The following is a 20955-nucleotide window of genomic DNA, read 5'->3' as shown; positions in this document are numbered from 1 at the left end:
GAAGGCTACTGATAAGCTTGTAAGCTGCCCTGAGTCTTCGGAGAAGGGCGGGATATAAATGGAATTAAAATAAAAAAATAAAATAAAAGTACACCCACGTTAGCAGCATCTGCTCTCTGGAATGAAGCATTCTCTCGCCCACCCAAAACAGCTTCCACTCTACTGGAGTTTTGCAGGACCCCGAGGATGTGGCTTTTTGCCCAGCCTTTTGGCAAGGATGATTGAGGCCTTCTTTCTTTCTTTCCTTTCCTTTCTTTTTCTTTCCTTCCTTCCTTCTTTCTTTCTTTCTTTCTTTTTCTTTCCTTTCTTTCTTTCCTGGTTCTTTTCTCTGCCATGTTTGTTTGTGCTTCTTGTGTTGCTATTTAAAAAATATTTTTAACTTGCGAATTGCAGAATTTCTGGGACTCGGGTGTCGGTCTGCATTTATTATTGTTAAATTGGACCACTTAAATATAAAGGAGGCCAAATTAATGATATCGGGTACAGCAACCAAACTTGGAATTGACAGCTTCTGCCTTTTAGAACCAACTTGTCAACAAGCAATACGGAAACACGTTGTAGAAAAATATATTCCAAGGGCTTTTGATGCGTCAGCACCTACTCATGTCATTCATAATGGTGCAGGCAATAGTTTTCCATCTGACAGTATGGAAGAAAACAAACCAACCAACAAACAAACCTGGAATTTGAAGAAACCCAAGTAGAAAACCTGGGGACAGGTTAATTCTGAAGAAAATCTGTGTGGTTGATGGCACAATTTAAAGAGGTCTGATTTCAATATTGCCATTTCCTTCGGTGGTGCACAAATCTCACACCAGCAGCCTAAGGTTTAGTTAGCTTAGAACGGTCGAAGAAAACCTTTTCTATCACTAGTCATTCATCTGTAGTCCTCTCTCCCTGCCCCACCCGAGAGCTTCTGTGGACCACACAGGAGGAAAATGCCACGTGACACTCTGCCCTCAGATTCTTGGATAGATCTTAACACTTGCTATGAGGTTTCCTTCCTACTTGTTCTAAGGCATCGTCATAATTTTATTGAACAAGTGGCTAATAGCGCAGTGGTTAGAATACAGTAAAGGTTCCCCCGCACATGCATGCTAGTCGTTTCCGACTCTAGGGGCCGGTGCTCATCTCCGTTTCAAAGCCGAAGAGCCAGCGCTTGTCCGAGGACGTCTCCGTGGTCATGTGGCCGGCGTGACTAGACGCCAAAGGCGCACGGAACGCTGTTACCTTCCCACTGTAGTGGTCCCTATTTTTCTACTTGCATTTTTTACGTGCTTTCGGACTGCTAGGTTGGCAGAAGCTGGGACGAGTAACAGGCGCTCACTCTGCTACGCGGCACTCGGGATTCGACCTGCCAAACTGCCGACCTTCTGATCGACAAGCTCAGCGTCCTAACCCACTGAGCCATCGTGTCCCACATTAGAATACAGTATTGCAGGCTAATTCTGCTGACTGCCAGCAGTTCAATCCTGACGGGCTCAAGATCGACTCAGGCCGATTGTTCCCGGTGAAAGGGGGGGGGGGAGAGAGAGAGACACACACAATATGCTGGCTCTGTAAATCGCTTAGAGAAGGCTGTAAAGCACCATGAAGTGGTATTTAAGCCTCAAGTGCTATTGCTGCTGATCACAGCTCCAAACCCGCTAAGACTACTTACTACTCAATATACTGCATGTCAGGCTGGTTTCAGGCAATACTCTCGAGTAAACCTCTCAGGTCATTATCATGCAGAACTTTGAACCAGAGGGGGTGGCTCTTAATGGGTTTTAAAAAATGAAACTCGGGTCTTTTATCAGTAAACATTTGACGACCGGGGAACTCAAACAGATTGATCTTTTTATTTTATTGGTTTTTTTTAAACAACTTTTTTTTTGGTTTTATTTATTTAAACAAACCAGCTCGACCACCTTTTAAAAACTCAACGCTTCCTATTTCGAACTCAGGGGAGCAGATAAGACAGGAGAGGAGGCAGGCTCCCAGGCACGCCTCCCCCTACTCCCATAAATAGAAGAGGGGAGAGGCAAGACCTCACATGTTCATATTTATATATATTTACACTCCACGCTTTAGAGCAGCTCCCCCCCCCCCCGCTCGGATCAAGAGGCAACGCGGCCCCTCCCAGGAAAAAAAATAAAAATAAACTCAGGTGAAACCAAAGGAAATTAAGCAAAAATACATTCAGCTGGGAGCCTCCTCAAGTCCTGATCCTTGCCCCCCCCGCCCCCCGCCAAATTACACTCCGAGTATCCCACTAAGAGCCTAAACACCCCTAAACAGAGGGGACAGATTCCGCGTGCCCCCTCCCCACATAAACAGAAAAGGAGTTAAGGAGACACCCCCACCCCATCTTTAGGATACATCAACCGAGAGGAAGGAGGAGCCCCAGCAAAGAGCCCTCCCAACCCCCACCCACACAGAAAGAAATATATATATATATCATTCTGAGGAGAGGATGTCAACCAAATCCAAAGGGGAGGGAGGAGTATTCTGGGTTAGTGGTGTCCGGAGAGATTGGGGTCTTGCTTGTCGGTGTGGGAACGGGTGTCCGGCTCGAGGCGGCGGGTGGGAGCTCCATCCCGGGGTTGAGCTGCCCGTTCCCAGCAGCGGGGGTTCCACCGAAGGACATCTGGCTGAGAGAGGAGAGCAAGGTGAGGAGTGGAAGGAAAAGAGAACGAGGGGGGCTTTAAAGTCTGGCCCCGCCAGCTTATCCATCGTCTGCCATTCGGTTAGCCCCCAGGAGCCGGCCTCACCTGCTGGTAGACCTCAAAGCGCTGGGCGCGGAAGAGGCCGCTGTAGCCAGACCCGGGAGATTTGAGCCTGGCACTGAAGCCTCCAGAGAAAGGCCTGCAGGACAAGGGAAAAAGACTCTCAGCCTTGGAAAAGCAGCCCAGACAAGCCTTGCCTTGGGCTCTCGGTGGGGCTCTGAGGATTCCGCTTCTAAGGAAAAACAGTTTGAACTCTTGTGTGTGTTTCCCCTCCTTCCCCTCCCCAGGGAATTTTTTTTAAAAAAAACATTTACATCCCGTTTCTCTTTCTAAACAGAAAATCCTAAAAGCCAGGTGTTTGGTTGTTGTAAAAAGAAGAACGGATTTATGTTCTGCTCTTCCAAAAGAATAATAATAATAATAATAAAATTATCTACAGGGAGAAGCAAAAGCATTAATGATAGTTTATTAGGCCAGGGGTAGGCAACCTTGGCTCTTTTATGACTCGTGGACTTCAACTCCCAGAATTCCTGAGCCAGCCGTGAGCATGGCTGGCTGAGGAATTCTGGGAGTTGAAGTCCACGAGTCATAAAAGAGCCAAGGTTGCCTACCCCTGGCCTAGGCCAAGTCTTTAAAACCTTCTTTGGAATGCTTCCCTTGTAAAATTGGGACTTATTGTTAAAATTTAAGATTCCCATCTTTCCTTCAAGAAGCTCCCAGCAGCTTACACACAATCCTGGACTTGCACGTTTGGTTGAGTGATTGTTCAAAGTTGCAACGGCACTGAAAAAAATGTGACCTGTGACCGTTTTTTCACGCTAATGACCTTTTGCAGCATCCCCGTGATCACGTATGTGATCAAAATTCAGACGCCTGGAAACTGGTTCATATTTAGGACCGTTGCCGCATCCCAAGGACAGGTGACCCGCTTTTGCAACCTTTTGACAAGCGAAGTCAACGGGGAAGCCGAATTCACTTAAGAACCGGGTTACTAACGTTAACAACTGCAGCGATTCACTTAACAGCGGTGGCAAGAAAGGTTGTACAGTGGGACAAAGCTCACTTAACCAATCTCTCCCTTGACAACAGAAATTGTAGGCTCAATTGTGGCCGTACGTCGAGGACTACCTGTACTAAGTTATCCCTCCACAAATTAGCCTTCAGAAGCTTGTGAGGTAAACTTGAGGCTGTCAAGAGGTGCCGTGTCCAGGACAGCCTCTTTCCTCATGTTCTGTCTTCTTGTAGATGCTTTATTTAAAATGGGTAAATGAAAAACTGAAATGCTACCACGAAAACTTCCTTAAACATCATCTTTTTTTTTTTTTACAATAACGCCTCCCAAATCCAACAGGCATTGTTCGTGCTAAGAGCGGTGGGAGGAAGTGACTGGCTGAAGAATTCTGGGAGTTGAAGCCCACACCTCTTAAAATTGCCAGGTTGGGAAACATGGATTCATTCAAACTAATGGAAGAAACGCTCCTCTCCTCTTGCAGGAACCCCTTTTTCAATCCATTTCAAAGCAAGGATTTGCACAGGTGAACTGGGATTCCCCCGCCGGTAACCATCTGTGCTACACCCAGATGTAATACAGGGAAAAACTAACGAGGCAAGAAGTCGCAGTGACACTTCTTCCTTCAGTTACTGTTTGAAATTCTCCTTTTCCACCATCATCATCCCCCACGCTTGAGAGCTAACAGACCTTGATCAGGAGGGCTCTTGGGCCAGTAAGGGATATGACTGTTGTGATTCAGTGTCAGCCTGTGGATTCGGCAGCTGAGTCGGACAATTCTGAAGAGGAGGAGGAGGAGGAGGGGTTTGGAGAGCCTTTGGTGTCAGAGGAAGGTTCTGATGCACTGCAGAACTCTCAGCCAGGCCCCTTCCTTCTTGTTCCTCCTCAGACTCAGCTGTGTGAGCATGAAGGATTGGAAGAAGACGATCCACAGCTGGCTCTGTTCACGGATGCTAGGAGCAGGAGGCAATCTAGCAGAACTGAGCAGAGGAAAGCAATGAGGCAACTCAGGAGAAGGCAATGAGAAGCCACGCCTTGAGTCTGCTGTTTAAAAGGGAAATGTGTGGGAGGTGCTGGTTGCTGAAGGTAACCGTTTGAAGAGCTTCTGATAAAGTCTTGGTCTGTATTTGTTTAAACTTTTGTTTGAACTTTTTCGTTTAGCTTTTGCAAATAAATTTGGTTGGATTAGTTTCAGCCTATTGTTTATAAAAGGGGGTTGTCCCTGACATTCCAACAGGGCCGGTCGTAGGCTGGAACTGAACAATGACAGAGGAATCCCAATACATTTTCAAAACTTCACCCAGCTGGAAGAACAAATACGTTTGTGGTCTTGGGAATTCAGATCACTTCAACTACAGATCATTTCACACACACACACACAGATAGTACTTGCCTGTTCCCAGAAGGGGGTCGGGCACCTACAGACCCCAGGCCGTTAAGTTTCCGGTAATCTGCCAGCGATTTCATTTCCAGAGCGTGAAGCTGAAGAAAACGAGCCTTGTTAGAAGCTGGGAGTGGGAGGCATCCCTTCCTTCCCAACAGGCCCCGTTTGGACAACCCTCCTGTTACCTCATTCCGTCCTACTCCGCCGGGAGGAAAGGCTCGGATGGCTGGAGACACCAGTCGCCCAGCCAGCTGTCCCGGTGGCCGGAGTGCCTGGGCAGCCACAGGAACCAGAGGCATTGGAGGCGGCGGTGGGGGCGGCGGCTGGGGTGCAGCGGCAGCTGGGGGCGCTTGTTGCAAAGAGCCAAAGTTCACCACCGGTGGTAACTGGGGGGGCTCCACCACTGGCAAGAGCACCTGGGGCGGAAGCAGAAAGAGAAGAGGCGGAGGCTGCATTCACGCCCTTCCCGGGGAGTCGGGGGGGGGGGAATCTCCACGAGAGAAAGCTCACCCTCCTCACCTGTTGGGCAGGCCCTGGGGCCGTCAGGAAATTGCTCTGGCTGCCTTGCCCCAGTGTGGCTGGGTAGAACTCGGAGGGGGAGGCGAGTTCCTGGCGCACCTGTGGAAAAAAGAAGAGCAGGTCAGGGGGCATCTGCTTCTCGGGTGGCGAGATCACAGAAACCTGGACTTGGAAAGACTCTTCTGGAGTGGTGCTGGGGCAAGCACCCAAACTGGGTGTGGGGACCACTGCCTTGCGGGACCACAACCTTACCGAGATGATGGGCTGCTGAGCAAGCACAGCTCTACCTCAGAGGGACAGATAAAAATGGCCTTCAAGTTTCAGGAAACTGAATCCCGTTGGAATCGGGGGGGGGGGGAAGAGAGAGAGAGAGAGAGACTATAGAAAATGGGAGAGTTGATGGAGTCAAGATTTTTTATACCATGCAATAAGAATCGGGTCATTTTAACCCCTTACGCTAGGAGTCCCCAACCCCCGGTCCGTAGACTAGCCCTGTTCCGTAGCATGCCAGAAACTGGGCTGCGCAAACAAGTGAAATTCCATCCACAGGATGGAGGCAGCACGTGAAACCACACACACACACACACACACACACAAACACACACACAGAGAAGCTCTCCATGGAACTGGTCCCTGGTGCCCAAAAGGTTGGGGGCTGCTGCCTTACAAGGACCAAAATGTCTATTCATGGACTTGAAGGTGGTTATTTCAGATGTGTAAGGCTTTATGCCAGACATGTCAAACACAAGGCCCGGGGGCGCCCCGCCAAGTGGTTTCATGCGGTCCGCGAAGCCATCCTGGAAACAGTGAGGGAACGGCCCCCACTGTCTTGGCCCTGGCCCAGAGACCCTCCTCCTGCCAGAGACTCTCAGATCTGTCCCACTCCTGCCCAGGCCCCCATAGGCGCCCTTGATGCAAACAATATAGAGCTGGCCACGCCCACCCAGTAGGCCATACGCACTTTAGCCACGCCCACCCAGTAGGCCACGCCACACCCACCCGGCCCCCTGAGGGCAGCCTCAATGCTGATGCGGCCCTCAATGAAATTGAATTTGACACCCCTGCTTTATGCACAGAATCTTTTGCACATCTTCAGTAAAAAAAGCGAGCAATATATTTTCCAGAGGATTTAATTCCTCTTTCAATTTCTTGTGCTGCCCGGTCTCCTATTACTGATTGCTTTTGAAAAGATAATGGGGGGAGGAGGCGGCGGGGGCCGAGATATGAATCCCAAATGCAGTTGTCAAAAACTTGGCAAAGGAATCTTTTCAGCCACTGAAGGAAAGCTCTTCCTCTGGTAAATGTGGCAACATGCTGGTAAGACATAGTAATCACTCCAATGTCGTCCTACTAAGATTGGCACCCTTTGGGGCAAAAGCAAGCAGGAAAATCAGACTGCAACTCCTGGAAGTTTTGTTTGCTGGATCTTTTTCTTTGACTGCAGGACTGGAAAGGAAATCATTTTCACACCAGAGCTATAAAGCAGGGAACGGCGCTTTCAAATGCTGATTTCTGCTTCACTGCAGTGTTATCCCGAGTGCTTTTCTGTTAAGCCGCCCAGATTCCTTGTGGGTAGGAAGCATGTAAGTGGACTCATGGTGAGTCGAGCTGCGTGTGCATGCACCTGTGCGCTGCCCCCCCCCGTACTCGCGCAGCCGGGATCTCCTCTCCCTCCCCCTGCAAGTCCAGCAACCCACAAAGGTTGGGGACCGTTGGGCTAAATGTATAAATAAAACCAAGTTCAGATCAAGAGAAATGGGCAAGCTACATTTGTAGACACTGTTATTTGAGGAGCACCACATCACTGAGAAAGCGCTGGCCAAAACTCTCCTGTGACTCAAAGGTCTGCTTGGTTTTATGAGTGCTACGCTGTCCCAATCTGTCTCCTGTTTGGAATTCTAGCTCACTGTAAACTCTCTTTCTTCAGTAACTTCACGACTGCTCTTCCCCGTTTCCTGCCCACTCTGCCATTACCGGTGGTCCTCAACTTACAATCATTTTGTTTAGTTTTAGAGCCTTGGTGGAGCAGTGGGCTAATGCCTCCTTAAGTAACACCAGCTGCCTGCAATTAGTGCAGGTTCGCATCCCACCAGGCTCAAGGTTGACTCAGCCTTCCATCCTTCCCAGGTAGGTAAAACGAGGACCCAGATTGTTGGGGGCAATAAGCTGATTTTGTAAAAATGCCGCTTGGGGGCCCCCGAAAGCCCTAATAAGCAGGCATATATATAGAATGAAGGCTATTGCTAAGCACATTGATTTGTGCTTCTTAGATTGTAAGCCGCCCTGAGTCTTCGGAGAAGGGCGGGATATAAATGGGATTAAAAAAAAATAATTCTAGAAACTTGTAGCTTGACGTTAGCATAGCGGTAGGCGACTTACATCCAATCCTTGCAGTTATAATCAGAGCGCACATGCTTATAATTCGAGTGCTTGGCAACCGCTGCACATTTATGTTCCGCAGTCACGTGATCGCCATTTGCAACCTTCCCGGCCAGCTTCTGACAAGAAAAGTCAAAGGGGAAGCTGGCAGGGAAGAGACGGCAGTCCTGGTCCTGCGATGTCTTGCTTAACAACCCTAGCAAAAACGTCGTAAAACCGGGTGCAGTCACATGATGCCTCACTTCGCAACCGTTTCCCCCCCCCCCAAATCCCCATTGTAGTCCTAAGTTGAGGGCTACCTGTAGCTCGTTGTCTCGCATGACTTCCCCATTTACCTGAAGCAAGGCCTGTTCAGGAGCCAACTGGCTTCCGCAGAAGGCTGAGCTGTAGATAAAGGAGGGAGGCGGTGCCTGGTACAACAAGCCTGTAGCCGGAAGTTTGGGCAGGTCAGCTGCCTGCAGAGCGGCGATTTCCACATACTGTCCCTTCAAGGCCACTCCTGAGAGCAAGGCTGAGCTCGGAAGCACTGCGCCCGCTGCCGTCTGGGCTGGAGAAGTAGGAGCTGGGCTGGGCTGGAGATACAGGTGCTGAGACCTAGGGAGCAAGAATCTGGGTTCAGTTGGCACAAAGAGCTACTACGTATTTGTGGCCTGACCCTCCAGGCCCTCGACCGGGAGGGATCCGTTGCTCCATCCCCACCCCGGATCCACCTATCCCTCCACCCTCCCGCCGGCCTGTACCTGTACGAGTGCACAGACGGGGTGCTTGGACGGAAGTTGCTGCCACCACTTGCGCTGTGTAGCTGGGACTCGAGCTGGGCGTTGGGGAGCTGTAGCCAGAGGATGAATAAAATGCCGTCAGAGGGCAAGGATACCGGATGCCGGCACAGATGCCCCCCCCCATCCCCAGCAGCGTGGGTTTATATTTTATTTTAACTGGTCTGCGCTCAGTGCGCAATCCCCACTTCCCTTCCAGGAAAGCATTCTTCCCTCCTATCCTGCCTCCCCACCTGCCAAGGTAGCTACCTGGTTCCCATAAAACAGCTCCGGGTAGAGACGTGGCCCCTGGCCCCTCTCACCTGCGGAGAGAAACACCATCAGGAGCCAGTCTGCATTCAGGCCCCTGGAGGGTCCCTGGCGTCCTCAAGCCCATCCCTCCCCCCTACCTGAGAAGATGGGAGCGTCTGCTGGGAAGCTGTGCAAACAGGAAGAGGCGGCGGCGGTGGCGGCAGCTGGAGCTCCTGGGAAAGACCGAGGCTCAAAGGAACGACTGGGAGGCATCTCGGGGGATGCCCTGTGGACAGGAGGGGCTGGGGGAAGCAGCTCCCACTCTCGGGGAGCGGAGGCCAGCTGTGGAGAGAGCAGACAGGGAAGCCGTTGGGAGACAGGATGAGTCATCGCCGAGTTCTCCACTTCCCTCCGATCCAAACCCAACTGCACCCTTTATTTTTTATTCCACTGCTATGTCTACACCAGTGGTGGCGAACCTTTTAGAGACCGAGTGCCCAAACTGCAACCCAAAACCCACTTATTGCTGGCTGCCAGGTGGGCATGGCCCACTGGGTGGGTGTGGCTGTGGTGGTCATGGAAGATTGGGTGGGTGTGGCCACCTCAATGTTGATCATGGGGAGGGACACCTGTCGGGGGTGGGCAGGGTCGAGGGAGCTCCAGGTGGTCTCTGGCAGGTGGGGCGGTAGGCAGGAGGCTCATCCTGTGGGGTGAGGCGAGGCAGGGTGGGGGTGTCTGCCATGGGGCAAGGCAAGGGCCAGGGCAGCTGCTGCCTGACACCATCGACCTCCGCACACAGAGGCCAGCGAGCGCATGGGGGCCAACGGTGTCCGTCAGTAGCCGCAGCCTGCCAGCCCCTCGACAGGCTCACTCTGGGGCTCCGCAGCCCATTGCCAGCAGTTCAAAGAAGACGCCTCCGAGATGGATGGTCGGCCAACAGCTGAGGAGGTGATGCAGTGGGTCGTGCCTGGGAAAAGGAGAGCATGCGAGGCCAGGAGGGACAGGGTGTGGGGGGAGGGAAACCAGCCACGCCGGGATGCATTCAGCCACGTGGGACCTCGGCAAATTAGCAGGCGGCTGGTTGAAGAGGGACAGTTGCCACCTCTGGAGCAGGGCGTGGGTGCCCACGGAGAGGACTCTGAGTGCCGGCTCTGGCACCCATGCCATAGGTTCGCCACCACTGGTCTACACAAACCTTTAGCAATCAAATTCAAGCTGTGTGCATCGGGGAGTACCCGCTGCTTGAAAGCCACGTGGAGCTCTCCTCTTTATTCCTGACTGCAGCGTATGCTGCTAACCCCCACTTACCCCTTCGGCGAGTGCCTGGTGCAGCTCTTCACCTGTTTTCGGGACTTCACTCACAATGAAGCGAAGATCGGCATCCTGAAAGGCCAAAGTCCCCAGCTGAGGTCTGAGCAAAGGACTCTTTGCTCAGAGTTTTCAAACAATAGCCTATGGCCGTGGACCAGCACCGGGCCGCAGCATAGCAGAAACCGGGCCTCGCCAGCAAGCGAAGCCCCATCTGTATGTGAAACCACGCCCCCTCTGGTCTGCGGGAAAAACAACCCCCCTCTCTTGACGGGACCCATCCTTGCTGTCCAAAAGGTCGGGGACCCCTGGCCTACAGGAAATCTTGGGATGCAGGTAACACGGGCACTCCCCCTTTTCACACCTACCTTATCGCTGGCACCAAACTGGATGGGTGGGCAGGCTCCTGGGGACTCCAGTTGGGGGCTCTGTTCAGGCTTCAGAACACCCAGGCCCTCTGTACTCTCCTTGACCTTCTCTGCCCGCTGGGAGCGCTCGGTGCCAATAGCGCCAGGGGGAGGGTGGTCTCGGGGCACAGGATCGGGGGAGCCGCTCACCTGTTGCAGTGAGGAAAGCCATGAGGCAAACCTTTACTAACCTTAGCAGGCAGGCGAACTGCAAGCTAGCCCCTTGTTCGGCGAATAGCTGATGTTTTCAAGCCGCCACAGAGCTACCTAGGCAGCTTGGAAACATCACCTGTTCGCTGAATGGGGGGGGGGAGAGAATCGCTTGCAATTTGGACAAAGGCTCCAGTAGAGGTAGTCCTCGATTTAGGACCACTATTGAGCCCAACATTTCTCTTGCTAAGAGACACTTGTGAATTTTGCCCATTTTACGACCTTCCTTGCCACAGTTCTTAAGTTGTTGTGCTTCAGTGTCAGCCTGTGCTCCCAGCAGCTGAGTCCAATGAATCTGAGGAGGAGGGGTTTGGAGAGCTTTCAGTGTCAGAGGGAGGCTCTGACACACTGCAGGACTCTCAGCCTGGCCCCTCCAGTCATGTTCCTCATGAGGCTCAGCTGTGTGAGTACGAGGTGTCGGACTCAGAAGAGTCACAACTGAATCTGTTCAGAGACGCTAGAAGCAGAAGGCAATCCAGCAGAGCAGAAAAAATCAATGAGGCAACTCAGTGAGAGGAGGAGAAGGCAGTGAGAAGCCATGCCTTGGGACTGATGATAAAAGGGGAAGGTGTGGGCAGGGCTGTTTGCTGAAGGCAACCATTTGGAGACATTCTAAGGGAATCCTGGTCTGTTCTTGCTACTTCTGTTTAACTCTTGTTTGTTGACTCTTGATTCATTTTTTTGAAGGAAATATTCTGTTGCTTTTTTGTTTGAACTGTAAATAAATTTGGGTTTTTTCTAGCCTATTGACTGTAAAAAGGAAAAAGGGGTTGTCCCTGACACACAAACAGGGCCAGTCACAGGCTGGAACAGAAAGTAAGTATACGGTAGTTAAGTTAGTAACAAGATTGTTAAGTGAATTTGACTTTGCTTAGTCAGGTGGTCGCAAAAGGGGATCGCGTGACCCTGGGACACTTCAACCATCATAGAAATAGGAGTCAGTTGCCAAGCATCCAAATTTTGGTCATGTGACCAGGGGGAATGCTACAGTCATTAAGGGTGAAAAAGGGTCACAAGTCACTTTTTCCCAATGCCACCGTAACTTCAAACGGTCACTCAATGAGCTGTTGCAACTCGAGGACTACCTGTATTCACCTCACAAGTTACCCAAGACACACCCAGCTACCCCTCACAAGTTCTGATGAAGGTACCCTGATCTCCACTCCACCTCCACTGGAAAAAATGACGGAGAGGCAAACTGGCTTCAACCAGATCAAGTTCAGAATATCCCATGAAATTTCTGATGCTCAGAGAAGTTATCACACCTCTGTCTCTGGCAGACCAGCTTCGTAAGATCGTCTTTCTTGAAGCCCCAGAAAGGGAGAATCTTAAAAGGGGAGAGGTGGCAGGCTTCAGAGTCAGACGTAACACGGTAACCCTTGGAAATGCTTACCGCAAGTAAATCTGACATCTTACTTCAGGGCTGCAAATATTTTGCAAAAGCAACAGCTCTGCCTCCACCACTATACGCCAAGCATCATGGTCACTGAATTTTATTTAGAGAGATATTTCTACACTTGAGGATGCAAAGACAAGCACAAAGGGGTGCGAGGTGATGTCCAGCAATTTGCAAAACTAGAAAAAAATAGTTCCTAGGAGGAAGGTAGAGGGATGCGTGGGGCCGATGCAACATAGTTAAAGGTCCTAGTTAGCTGGACTGCAAGGGCCTCCGAGCAATGAACTGTCTCCTCATTACTTGACTAGACTACTGCAATGAAGCTACCCCCGATAACGTAATGGCTGAAAAACGCAGCAGCCTGATGATACTTCTTGCTTCAGGCCTTGTATTGTTTATCAAAAGAGGTTTCTGGCTGCAATTCAAAGTGCTGGCTTGGACCTACATAGCTTGGGATCTCGGTAGTTGCAAGGCCAACTTGTCTTATCACAGTGCCTGAAGCAGCAAAGGTAGAACATCTGACTCTTAAAGACTGAGCCTAACTGGCGTTAACTAAAAAAAAAAAGGTAAAGGTTCCCCCGCACATGTGTGCTAGTTGTTTCCGACTCTAGGGGCCAGTGCTCATCTCCGTTTCAAAGCCGAAGAGCCAGCGCTTGTCCGAGGACATCTCCGTGGTCATGTGGCCAGCATGACTGGACGCCAAAGGCGCACGGAACGCTGTTACCTTCCCACCGTAGTGGTCCCTATTTTTCTACTTGCATTTTTACGTGCTTTCGAACTGCTAGGTTGGCAGAAGCTGGGACGAGTAACAGGCGCTCACTCTGTTACGCGGCACTCAGGATTCGACCCACCAAACTGCCGACCTTCTGATCAACAAGCTCAGCGTCCTAACCCACTGAGCCACTGCGTCCCTGGGGTTAACTAGAACAGAGTAAAAATAGAGGCAGGGTGTGTCTTCCACGTCCAATAAGCATAGCTTAACTAATCGTGTCAGAAGAACAACACAAATTAAGACCTAGATGGCAGAATGTTTACAAATATAACTCTTGTCGGAAGCCATCAAGGTCACCCTTGTGGCAGAGGCAGAACGAAGGGTCAAGTATCAAAAAAAAAATTCCCAGCTACCCAAGAATGAACGTTGTACCTTCTTGTCCTTGAGCAAACTGGAGTCTCTGGCTGGCGGTGGCCTCCTCCTTTGTTCCTTTGCGTCCGTTCCTTCTGGATCAGTGGCCAAGGTGTCATCCTTACTTTTGCCAACGGCTCCACCCTGCTTGGTGGCGGCATCCGGTGTGGCTTTCAGGCCCCCATCCGGAGAGCTGCGTTGGCTGCAGGTGGCCGAGGAGACCTGTGAGTCACTACTAAGGTCCACACCGCTGTCAGACAGGCTCATCTAAAAGAGGCCAATGGGATTCAGGAGGGGATAGGAGGGTTTAAGGATTAAAACGGAAGCCGAGAACAAACTCTGCCTGTCGTACTGCATCACAGTCTGGTTTGGAAGCATCACTGCTTCAGTCAGGAAGGCCGGTGCAGAGTGGTGAGGATGGCCGAAAAGATCATTGGCGGTTCCCTCCCTCCCATCCAGGACATAGCCCAGAAGCGTTGCTTGAGCAGGGTCTGCAAGATTGTCTGGGACGCGACGCATCCTCTTCACGACCTGTTTTCCTTGTTACCTTCCGGGAGGAGGAGGCTCCGTGGTATCCGAAGCAGAACATCCAGATTCAGTCACAGTTTTGTGCTATACACCATTAACCTTGTGAACTCTCAAGCTTCCTCCTTCCGTTATGTATTCAAGGTGGGACAGTGATTAATATTTATATGTTACTTATATCTAAGGGTGTAGTAGGTCCAGGGCTTTTTTTTCTCATAGAACGCTCAGAACGGGAGTTCCGGCACCTTTTTTGGATGGAACCTTGTAGGGTAGACAAGGCGGGTTGTATGACATGTGTGTGTTCCGGCACCTTTTTCTTTTACAAAAAAAAGCACTGTGTAAGTCTATACATATGTTGTATATAGTGTGTTTAAATGTGTTATGTATGTGTACACTTTGAGAGCGGGCAACTAAATTTCATTTTTTAACGTGTGCCATTGTGCCCACAGTAAAAAAAATGGCAATAAAGGTTATCTATCTATCTATCTCTATCTAGTCTAATCTAATCTAATCTAATCTTAACATCGGTTCTGCTCTCTCATGCACATGCCTCCCCACCCCTTCAGCAGAGATAGACCAGCTCTCACCTCTGTACTAGCAGCCTCTTCAAAGGCGTTCAGTGGGTCAATCCATGGTTCTACAGAGGCAGGACGGTAGCTTTTCCGGGGAGTGTCTGATTGAATGAAGTACAAGGGCAATTGGTGTGTGGAGCTTCTCTACAACTTTTAAGAAGCCTTCAAGAAGGCTCACCTTATCCAAACTTAACAGACTTGTTCCGGCTCATAAGAAGCGTTTTATTTTCAACCCACGTGAACGTTGCCATACATCTGATGCCCAAGGGCCATAGACACTCCTTGCCTGTTCCTTGCCAAATACCTATCCAGACTGCCCAAAGAACAGCTGACAAAATAGACTTAAAACAACAACAACAACATACCTATACAGACACACCTCTAACTGGTATGATCAGGTTTGTTCTGGTCCAAAGGATGGTCCATCACTGCTAGAGCTGCCTGTATACGCTGGCCACCAAGACATCGCTCCAACCTCAATCCTCCCCTATCCTCTCCTCCAAACAAATGAACTTACTAGAATTCAGACGGTTCCAGATCTGTGGGGCTAGGCCTTCTGACACTGGCACGCTCCTGCCGAGAGGCTCCCCTGGCGTCTCTTCTTTGGAGGGGGCGAAACCTGGCCCACTGGGAAAGCTCAGGGGCTCCTGTGAGAGGTGGGGAATGGTATCAGAGTTATCCCTAAGTGTCTAAGCCGAATGCTTCTCTCTCTCTCTCTTCCTCAATTTTGTCCTAGGCTAGGGTGAGAAAAACCTGCTTGCCTGCTGCAAAAGATCTTGCTTGCGAGGCCGGTCACGGCGTTTTGCACCAAAGCCACTTCCCGTGCCAGGTTCCTTCAGAGAAGCACCGCCGGAACGGAGAAGCTGGTTCTTGTCCAGGAAGCAGGAATCTGAACGGAGGAGGAGGAGGAGGAGGGGGGAGACAGGGATTCCAATCAAAACCTGAGAGAATCAGGCAACAACATTAAAGACGATGGTGGTTAAAACCACCAGAATTGGCAGGGACCTTGGAGATCTTCCTAGTCCAACCCCTTGCCCAAGCAGGAGACCCTATACCAGGGGTAGGCAACCTCGGCTCTTTTATGACTCATGGACTTCAACACCCAGAATTCCTGAGTCAGCTATGCTGACTCAGGAATTCTGGGAGTTGAAGTCCATGAGTCATAAAAGAGCCGAGGTTGCCTACCCCTGCCCTATACCATTCTGGGAAAAATGGCTGTCTAATCTTTTCTTGAAAACCTCCAGTGTCGGGAGCACCGATTAATTGTTCTAATTGTCTGGAAATGTCTTAAATTTTATACAAATTCTGTCCCTCTCTGGAAGCTGATAAGATTTTACTTCTCCAAGAATGGAAGTACTTTGGTGGTTGAGGCAGCAGACAGAGGGCAATGAGCCATTCTAGCGTCCATTATTAGTAATCTGCAAAACCAAGCTTGCTCTGTGCCTTGGGGAAACCAGGTCTGCCATTAAAAATAAAAAACCATATGAGCTTTTAAAAAATGTACTGTCAAAAGAGGAAAAGAGATGGGAGCTCCAGAATATTATCGTTTTCCTGGCAACTTCCATTTGAAAGCTTGGTGGAGCAGTGGGCTAATGCCTCCTTAAGTAACACCAGCTGCCTGCAATTAGTGCAGGTTCGCATCCCACTAGGCTCAAGGTTGACTCAGCCTTCCATCCTTCCCAGGTAGGTAAAATGAGGACCCAGATTGTTGGGGGCAATTAAGCTGACTTTGTAATAATGCCGCTTGGGTGTGTGTGTGTGAAAGCCCTAATAAGCAGGCATATACATAGAATGAAGGCTACTGCTAAGCTTGTAAGCCGCCCTGAGTCTTCGGAGAAGGGCGGGATATAAATGGAATTAAAATAAAATAAAAAAAATAAAATAAAAATTAGCAACCTTTGAACTTAATTTTAACAGCTACCACGAGCATCCCGAGTTTGTTTTTCCCCCACGGTGTAATCTCATCGATTACAATGGGATTATTAAAACGATAATCAGGAAACGCTAGCAAACAAAGAAAATGCTTTTCCTCCGCATCCCGTGGCCTGAGCACACAATTCCTGGGCAAACTGGTATTCTTGCCAACTGGGAAATGATATAGTCCCAAAGGAGCTTTCCAAAAGGCAACTGGACTTTCTCGATTTCTTTTCTTCTCATCCAAGAAGCTTCTTCAGTTCACTGAAGAAGATTCTTGGATGAGAAGCGAAACGATTTCAAGGGGGGGGGGGGAAACAACCAAGAAAATCCAGTTGCCTTTTGGAAAAAAGCACCTTTGGGACGACTTGAGAATCTCCATAGGCATTTAGCAAATTATAGATTTTTTTTCTTCCTCTTTTTCCGAGCTTCGGCTTAAGAGGGTCCCACGTTACCTGTGCTGCCACCACTCCTATTCTCAAAGCAGCCCAACGGGAGGCCTGAAGCGCTCCCACTTCCGGATCCGAGGAAGGATGGCTGAGCCGGGCCAGGGGAGGCGGGTTTTGTGTGGCGGCTGCCCAGTTCGGCTAGAGCCTGCTGGATGCCAGCTGGGTCGCTGTGAATGACGCGATCCAAACGATACACTGTGCTGGTAGTAGGAGCAGGAGGAAGGCTCAAGCCAGGCGAGTGATCGTCCGTGTTTCGGCTAGAGAGGGGAGCAAAATGGTGATTGATGGAAACATTACAAAACAGAAGGCAGAAAAGGAAGGAGTGTCCACACTAGGCCACCCTCCAACTTCAAAACATCCTCCCTTCCATTTGGGGCCAAAGACTTTTTTTCCCCCCTCTATGCCTGTGATGGACGAGCCCCCCCTTTCTCAATTTCTCCCTCCGTGGGTCTTCTCTCAAGAAAGGGACTTGTTCTTGATCCAGAGCCTGTCAGCCAAAGGATTTTTCTGAACACCAAAAATAGGATGACAAACTGGCAAACGGCTACGGATTTTAGGATAAATTCCTTGAAAGGGGAGTGGATAGCCTCAGGGTGGCTTATTTGTGGGGGGGGGGAAAGGGGGACATTCAAGCACAAGACATTTTGGTGCTTATGTTGAAGGCACTGATGAGGTGAGGACTAGCTGGTTACAGTTAGCTTTTGTCAGTACTTTTTTTGTAAAAGAAAAAGGTGCCGGAACTCACACGTCATACAACCCGCCTTGCCTACCCTACAAGGTTCCATCCAAAAAAGGTGCCGGAACTCCGTTCTGAGCGTTCTATGAGAAAAAAAAGCCCTGGCTTTTGTCAAGGAGATTATACTGGAGTTTAATCAATACGGAAAAAGGATTGTGGACCGTCCTCCATCAAAGCATTCCCTAAACAAGAGCCGAGGCTTTCAAACGTGGCTACTTGAACTGGACGTGAATTGGGTGTGCGGTATTTTAGTCACTAGGCATAACCAGGCCTGGCAACTAAGGCCGTCTACCGAAGAATACATTTATATTTTATTGTGGGACTAGGGGAGACAGGTGGAATAGTGAGAGGAAGAGCGTGTATCTGAACGCTCTTTTTTTTTTTTTTTGCTCCTAATAGGAGGAGACGCTTTCTCCAAGCGTGGCAACCTTGCTGATTTTTAATTTCTTTGCACTGACATTTGTTACGCCTTAAACGTTTTTAATGCTTCTACACGCTATAACATTTTTTGAAAGATAAAAACAGTACAAACAAAAACTGCAACTGCAGCTTAACTGAGTGTGCGTCACACTACCGATCGCTGCCGATAATCCTTTCACCAACCTGATAACCAGCCAGGTAAGGTTGGACTGCAACTCCCATCGTTCCTGGCCAGGACAACCAGGCTGCCTGGAAATACAATGGTACCTTAGTACTCAACTGCTTTGAAACTCCATCACATTTGGTACCCAACGTAATTTGGACGCAAAATTTCTGTCCCGATACTGCTCGTTTTGATACTCGACGCGCAAGCTAGAATTCGTTGTTGTCGGCTGCCTTGTGACTCACTACATTATTCTTTTATGGGGGAAAAAAATAAATAAATCTGTCCGGTACTCATCGTTTTTGGTTGTCGTTGCGCCTCCTGGAACCAATTAATGATGAGTACTGAGGTACCACTGGAATGGGAAATGTAGCCCAACAAAGCTTTTAGGACAGCGGCTTAGCTGGAAATGGTGGCGGAGGCTATGCTGCCTTAAGACAACCTGAACCTTTCAAATCACAACATCCCACTTGAATTCCACGCTTTGCTGTGGGCTCTCCTCTCACCCGCCTCACCTAATGTAGGATTCATCTCCCACCCACCCTTCTCACAAGGTTTTACCACCCCACCCCCACCCCCTCTCCAGGACTTGCCTGCGATTCTTGGGAGAGGGCCAGCTTCTTTTATCCCCTCCGCTGCGACCGCTGCCGCTCCCTCCACGGCCAGCTTTGCCTCCTCCTCCCGGGCCAGGGTTGGCGCGCCGGTTCTGTCGGTCCATGCCAGGCCGTTGGCTGGAGAAGCTGCGTTTGGACATTTCCTTCTTCTGGGCTAAGCTGAGCTCATTGGTAGAGGGACGCCCCCCGACGGAAGGCATGGTGGAGCAACCCCCTTTCAGGAAGGCCGTGGGGGGAGGCCCGCCGGGCGCCGGCTCTTTCTCCCCGCCGCCACGGCGCTCTGTGAAATCACTGCTCTCCGAAGCCGTCTCCCACTCCTCATTGGCCTGGTCAGAGTTCTGGTTGGACAAATCCGGAGACTTTGTGCCAGCCGCTCTACGGGCAGTCGTTTCCTCTGGGACGGAGACGGAAGGTGCCGGGGAGAAAGGCTGACCCGCCCTCTGCTCACCGTTGAGTCGGGCCGCGTTCTCCCGTTCCTGTTTCAGCCTCCGGAATCGAGGTGGCTTGTCCTGTTGCTGAGAACGGCCGTGGCGCCGTCGCCGAGGTGGTCGGTCAAAGCCACGATCGGAGTTGGGGCCCAGGGGAGTTTGTTTAGGGGAGGCTTGAAAGCTGCCGGTATCTTCCGGGGTCATCGGGGGTGGTCCCGAGGGTGCTTTTTCCTTCACTGAAGATTCCAGAGCCGCTTCTTGTTGCTTTTCTGATTTCTTGTTGGGTTGGGGCTTAGATGGGGGGCTCCATCCACCAGGGGGAGCCCGGCCGCCTCCTCGGCCACGACGAGAAGGTACGCCCCGAGGAGTGAAGACACGCCCACTACGGGCTCCGGGATCTGAGAGGCGTGGGGGCATCTTGTCATGAAATCGAGGCAAACCGGGGGGCTGGGAAGGGGGCGCTGCCGTTGGCGTCATTGGCGGGCCTCGGTTACGCTGGCTAGGGGCTGGTTCTTTGGTCATCTCCTTGTCTGAATGGGCCACATCGCTGGCACTCTCGTGTGTCTCACTTCCTGTCTCAGACCCCCGTTGACGTCGCCGTTTCGGGATCTCTTCATATTCAGATCCTTCACTCCGCGTCTCGCTGGTGTTGCGAGGACGGAAATTGGAGCCGGGCCCCGTAGATTTACCAGGCCCATCATCAAGTCGATAGAAGGGCTCACGGTAGCTACGAAACTCTCGGCTTCTTCCCCGGCCGCCTCGACCACGGCCACTGTAAGCACCTCGGAAGCCCCGTCCTCGGGCAAAATACTCTCCTCGCCCCCTTGCCCGGCCACGGCCAGCATAGCCACCACGCTCGTAAGGGCCTTCTCGCCGCCGGCGGTTTGGCGACAGTGTGCCCTGTTGCTGCTGCTGTTGCTGCTCTTTGGGGGGCATCACTGTTCCACCGTTGACCACTGGCTTGGCTTTGTTCTCCTTGCCCGGTTTTGGAGACTCTTTAGATGGTTCTGGCTTACTACTCACTGCCTCTCCACTCTCCTTGGCCTTTCCTCCAGTACGCGCATCGTCAGCTTCATCTTTTATCTCCTTAGGGGGTGGCGGTTTCTTAATGGGTCCAGCTCGGCGTGGAGTCTTGTCTCCAGAAATGTCTTCAATTTTCCGGCTGCTGCCAGGACGAGGACCCCAACGTGTCTCTGTTTTGGGCTCACGCCGTGGCTGCTTATGGAATTCATGCTGCTGCCGCGGGGTCCTTTCAACCCGCCGTATGATTTCCTCTTTGACCGGGGTCTCCTCTTTTGGCTGTTCAGAAGGAGGCTTTTTTGCTACTATGGGACGAATGACCAGAGGCTCCACCGATTTGACCTCTTCTGGGAGGTCACGATGGAGCAACTGTGGTTCGTCTTCACTTTTGCGAGGCGTCTGGATTTGGGGCTCTGGGCGTCCATTTCTGTTCACTTCTGCCGGTGATGCCAGAGGCATGCTAGCTTGCCAGGGCCCTCCTGGCCGTGGGGACTCGTCCATGGGGAAGCGATGCAATGGTGTAGGGTTGCCATTTTCTGAGAAACCCTGGTAGTTCCCCATGTATGGCTGAGGGGTGACAGCATCACGGAGGCGAACAGGCGGTGTCTCACTCCTGAAAAAGTCATCAAGTACATGTTCTATTACAGAAGTCAATTAAGTGGTT

The 20955-nt window shown here is 50.9% G+C and overlaps 1 protein-coding gene across 4 annotated transcripts in view; it reads right to left on the bottom strand.

Annotated features, from left to right (window-relative positions):
* Positions 1-1827: 1827 nt before the first annotated feature.
* PRRC2A (proline rich coiled-coil 2A) overlaps positions 1828-20955 on the bottom strand; it is a 58553-nt gene continuing 39425 nt past the window's right edge. Inside the window, exons 16-33 of one of the 4 annotated variants that reach the window (XM_081321984.1) lie at positions 18819-20904; positions 18250-18311; positions 16917-17167; positions 15309-15436; positions 15065-15194; positions 14563-14648; positions 13472-13717; positions 10683-10871; positions 10315-10389; positions 9165-9348; positions 9025-9077; positions 8740-8828; positions 8335-8593; positions 5621-5719; positions 5287-5517; positions 5111-5199; positions 2754-2847; positions 1828-2633 (exon numbers count right to left, since the gene is read on the bottom strand). In XM_081321984.1, the coding sequence (XP_081178110.1) occupies positions 2496-2633; positions 2754-2847; positions 5111-5199; positions 5287-5517; positions 5621-5719; positions 8335-8593; positions 8740-8828; positions 9025-9077; positions 9165-9348; positions 10315-10389; positions 10683-10871; positions 13472-13717; positions 14563-14648; positions 15065-15194; positions 15309-15436; positions 16917-17167; positions 18250-18311; positions 18819-20904 (4489 nt within the window). In that variant the 3' untranslated portion in view covers positions 1828-2495. The remainder of the gene's footprint in view (positions 2634-2753; positions 2848-5110; positions 5200-5286; positions 5518-5620; positions 5720-8334; positions 8594-8739; positions 8829-9024; positions 9078-9164; positions 9349-10314; positions 10390-10682; positions 10872-13471; positions 13718-14562; positions 14649-15064; positions 15195-15308; positions 15437-16916; positions 17168-18249; positions 18312-18818; positions 20905-20955) is intronic. The other 3 variants (XM_081321983.1, XM_081321986.1, XM_081321985.1) reach the window with 3 other exon arrangements.

This window comes from Vipera berus (assembly GCF_964194415.1).
Source record: "Vipera berus genome assembly, chromosome: 2".
NCBI lineage: Eukaryota > Metazoa > Chordata > Lepidosauria > Squamata > Viperidae > Vipera > Vipera berus.
This window is presented reverse-complemented; position numbering and strand designations above follow the sequence as displayed.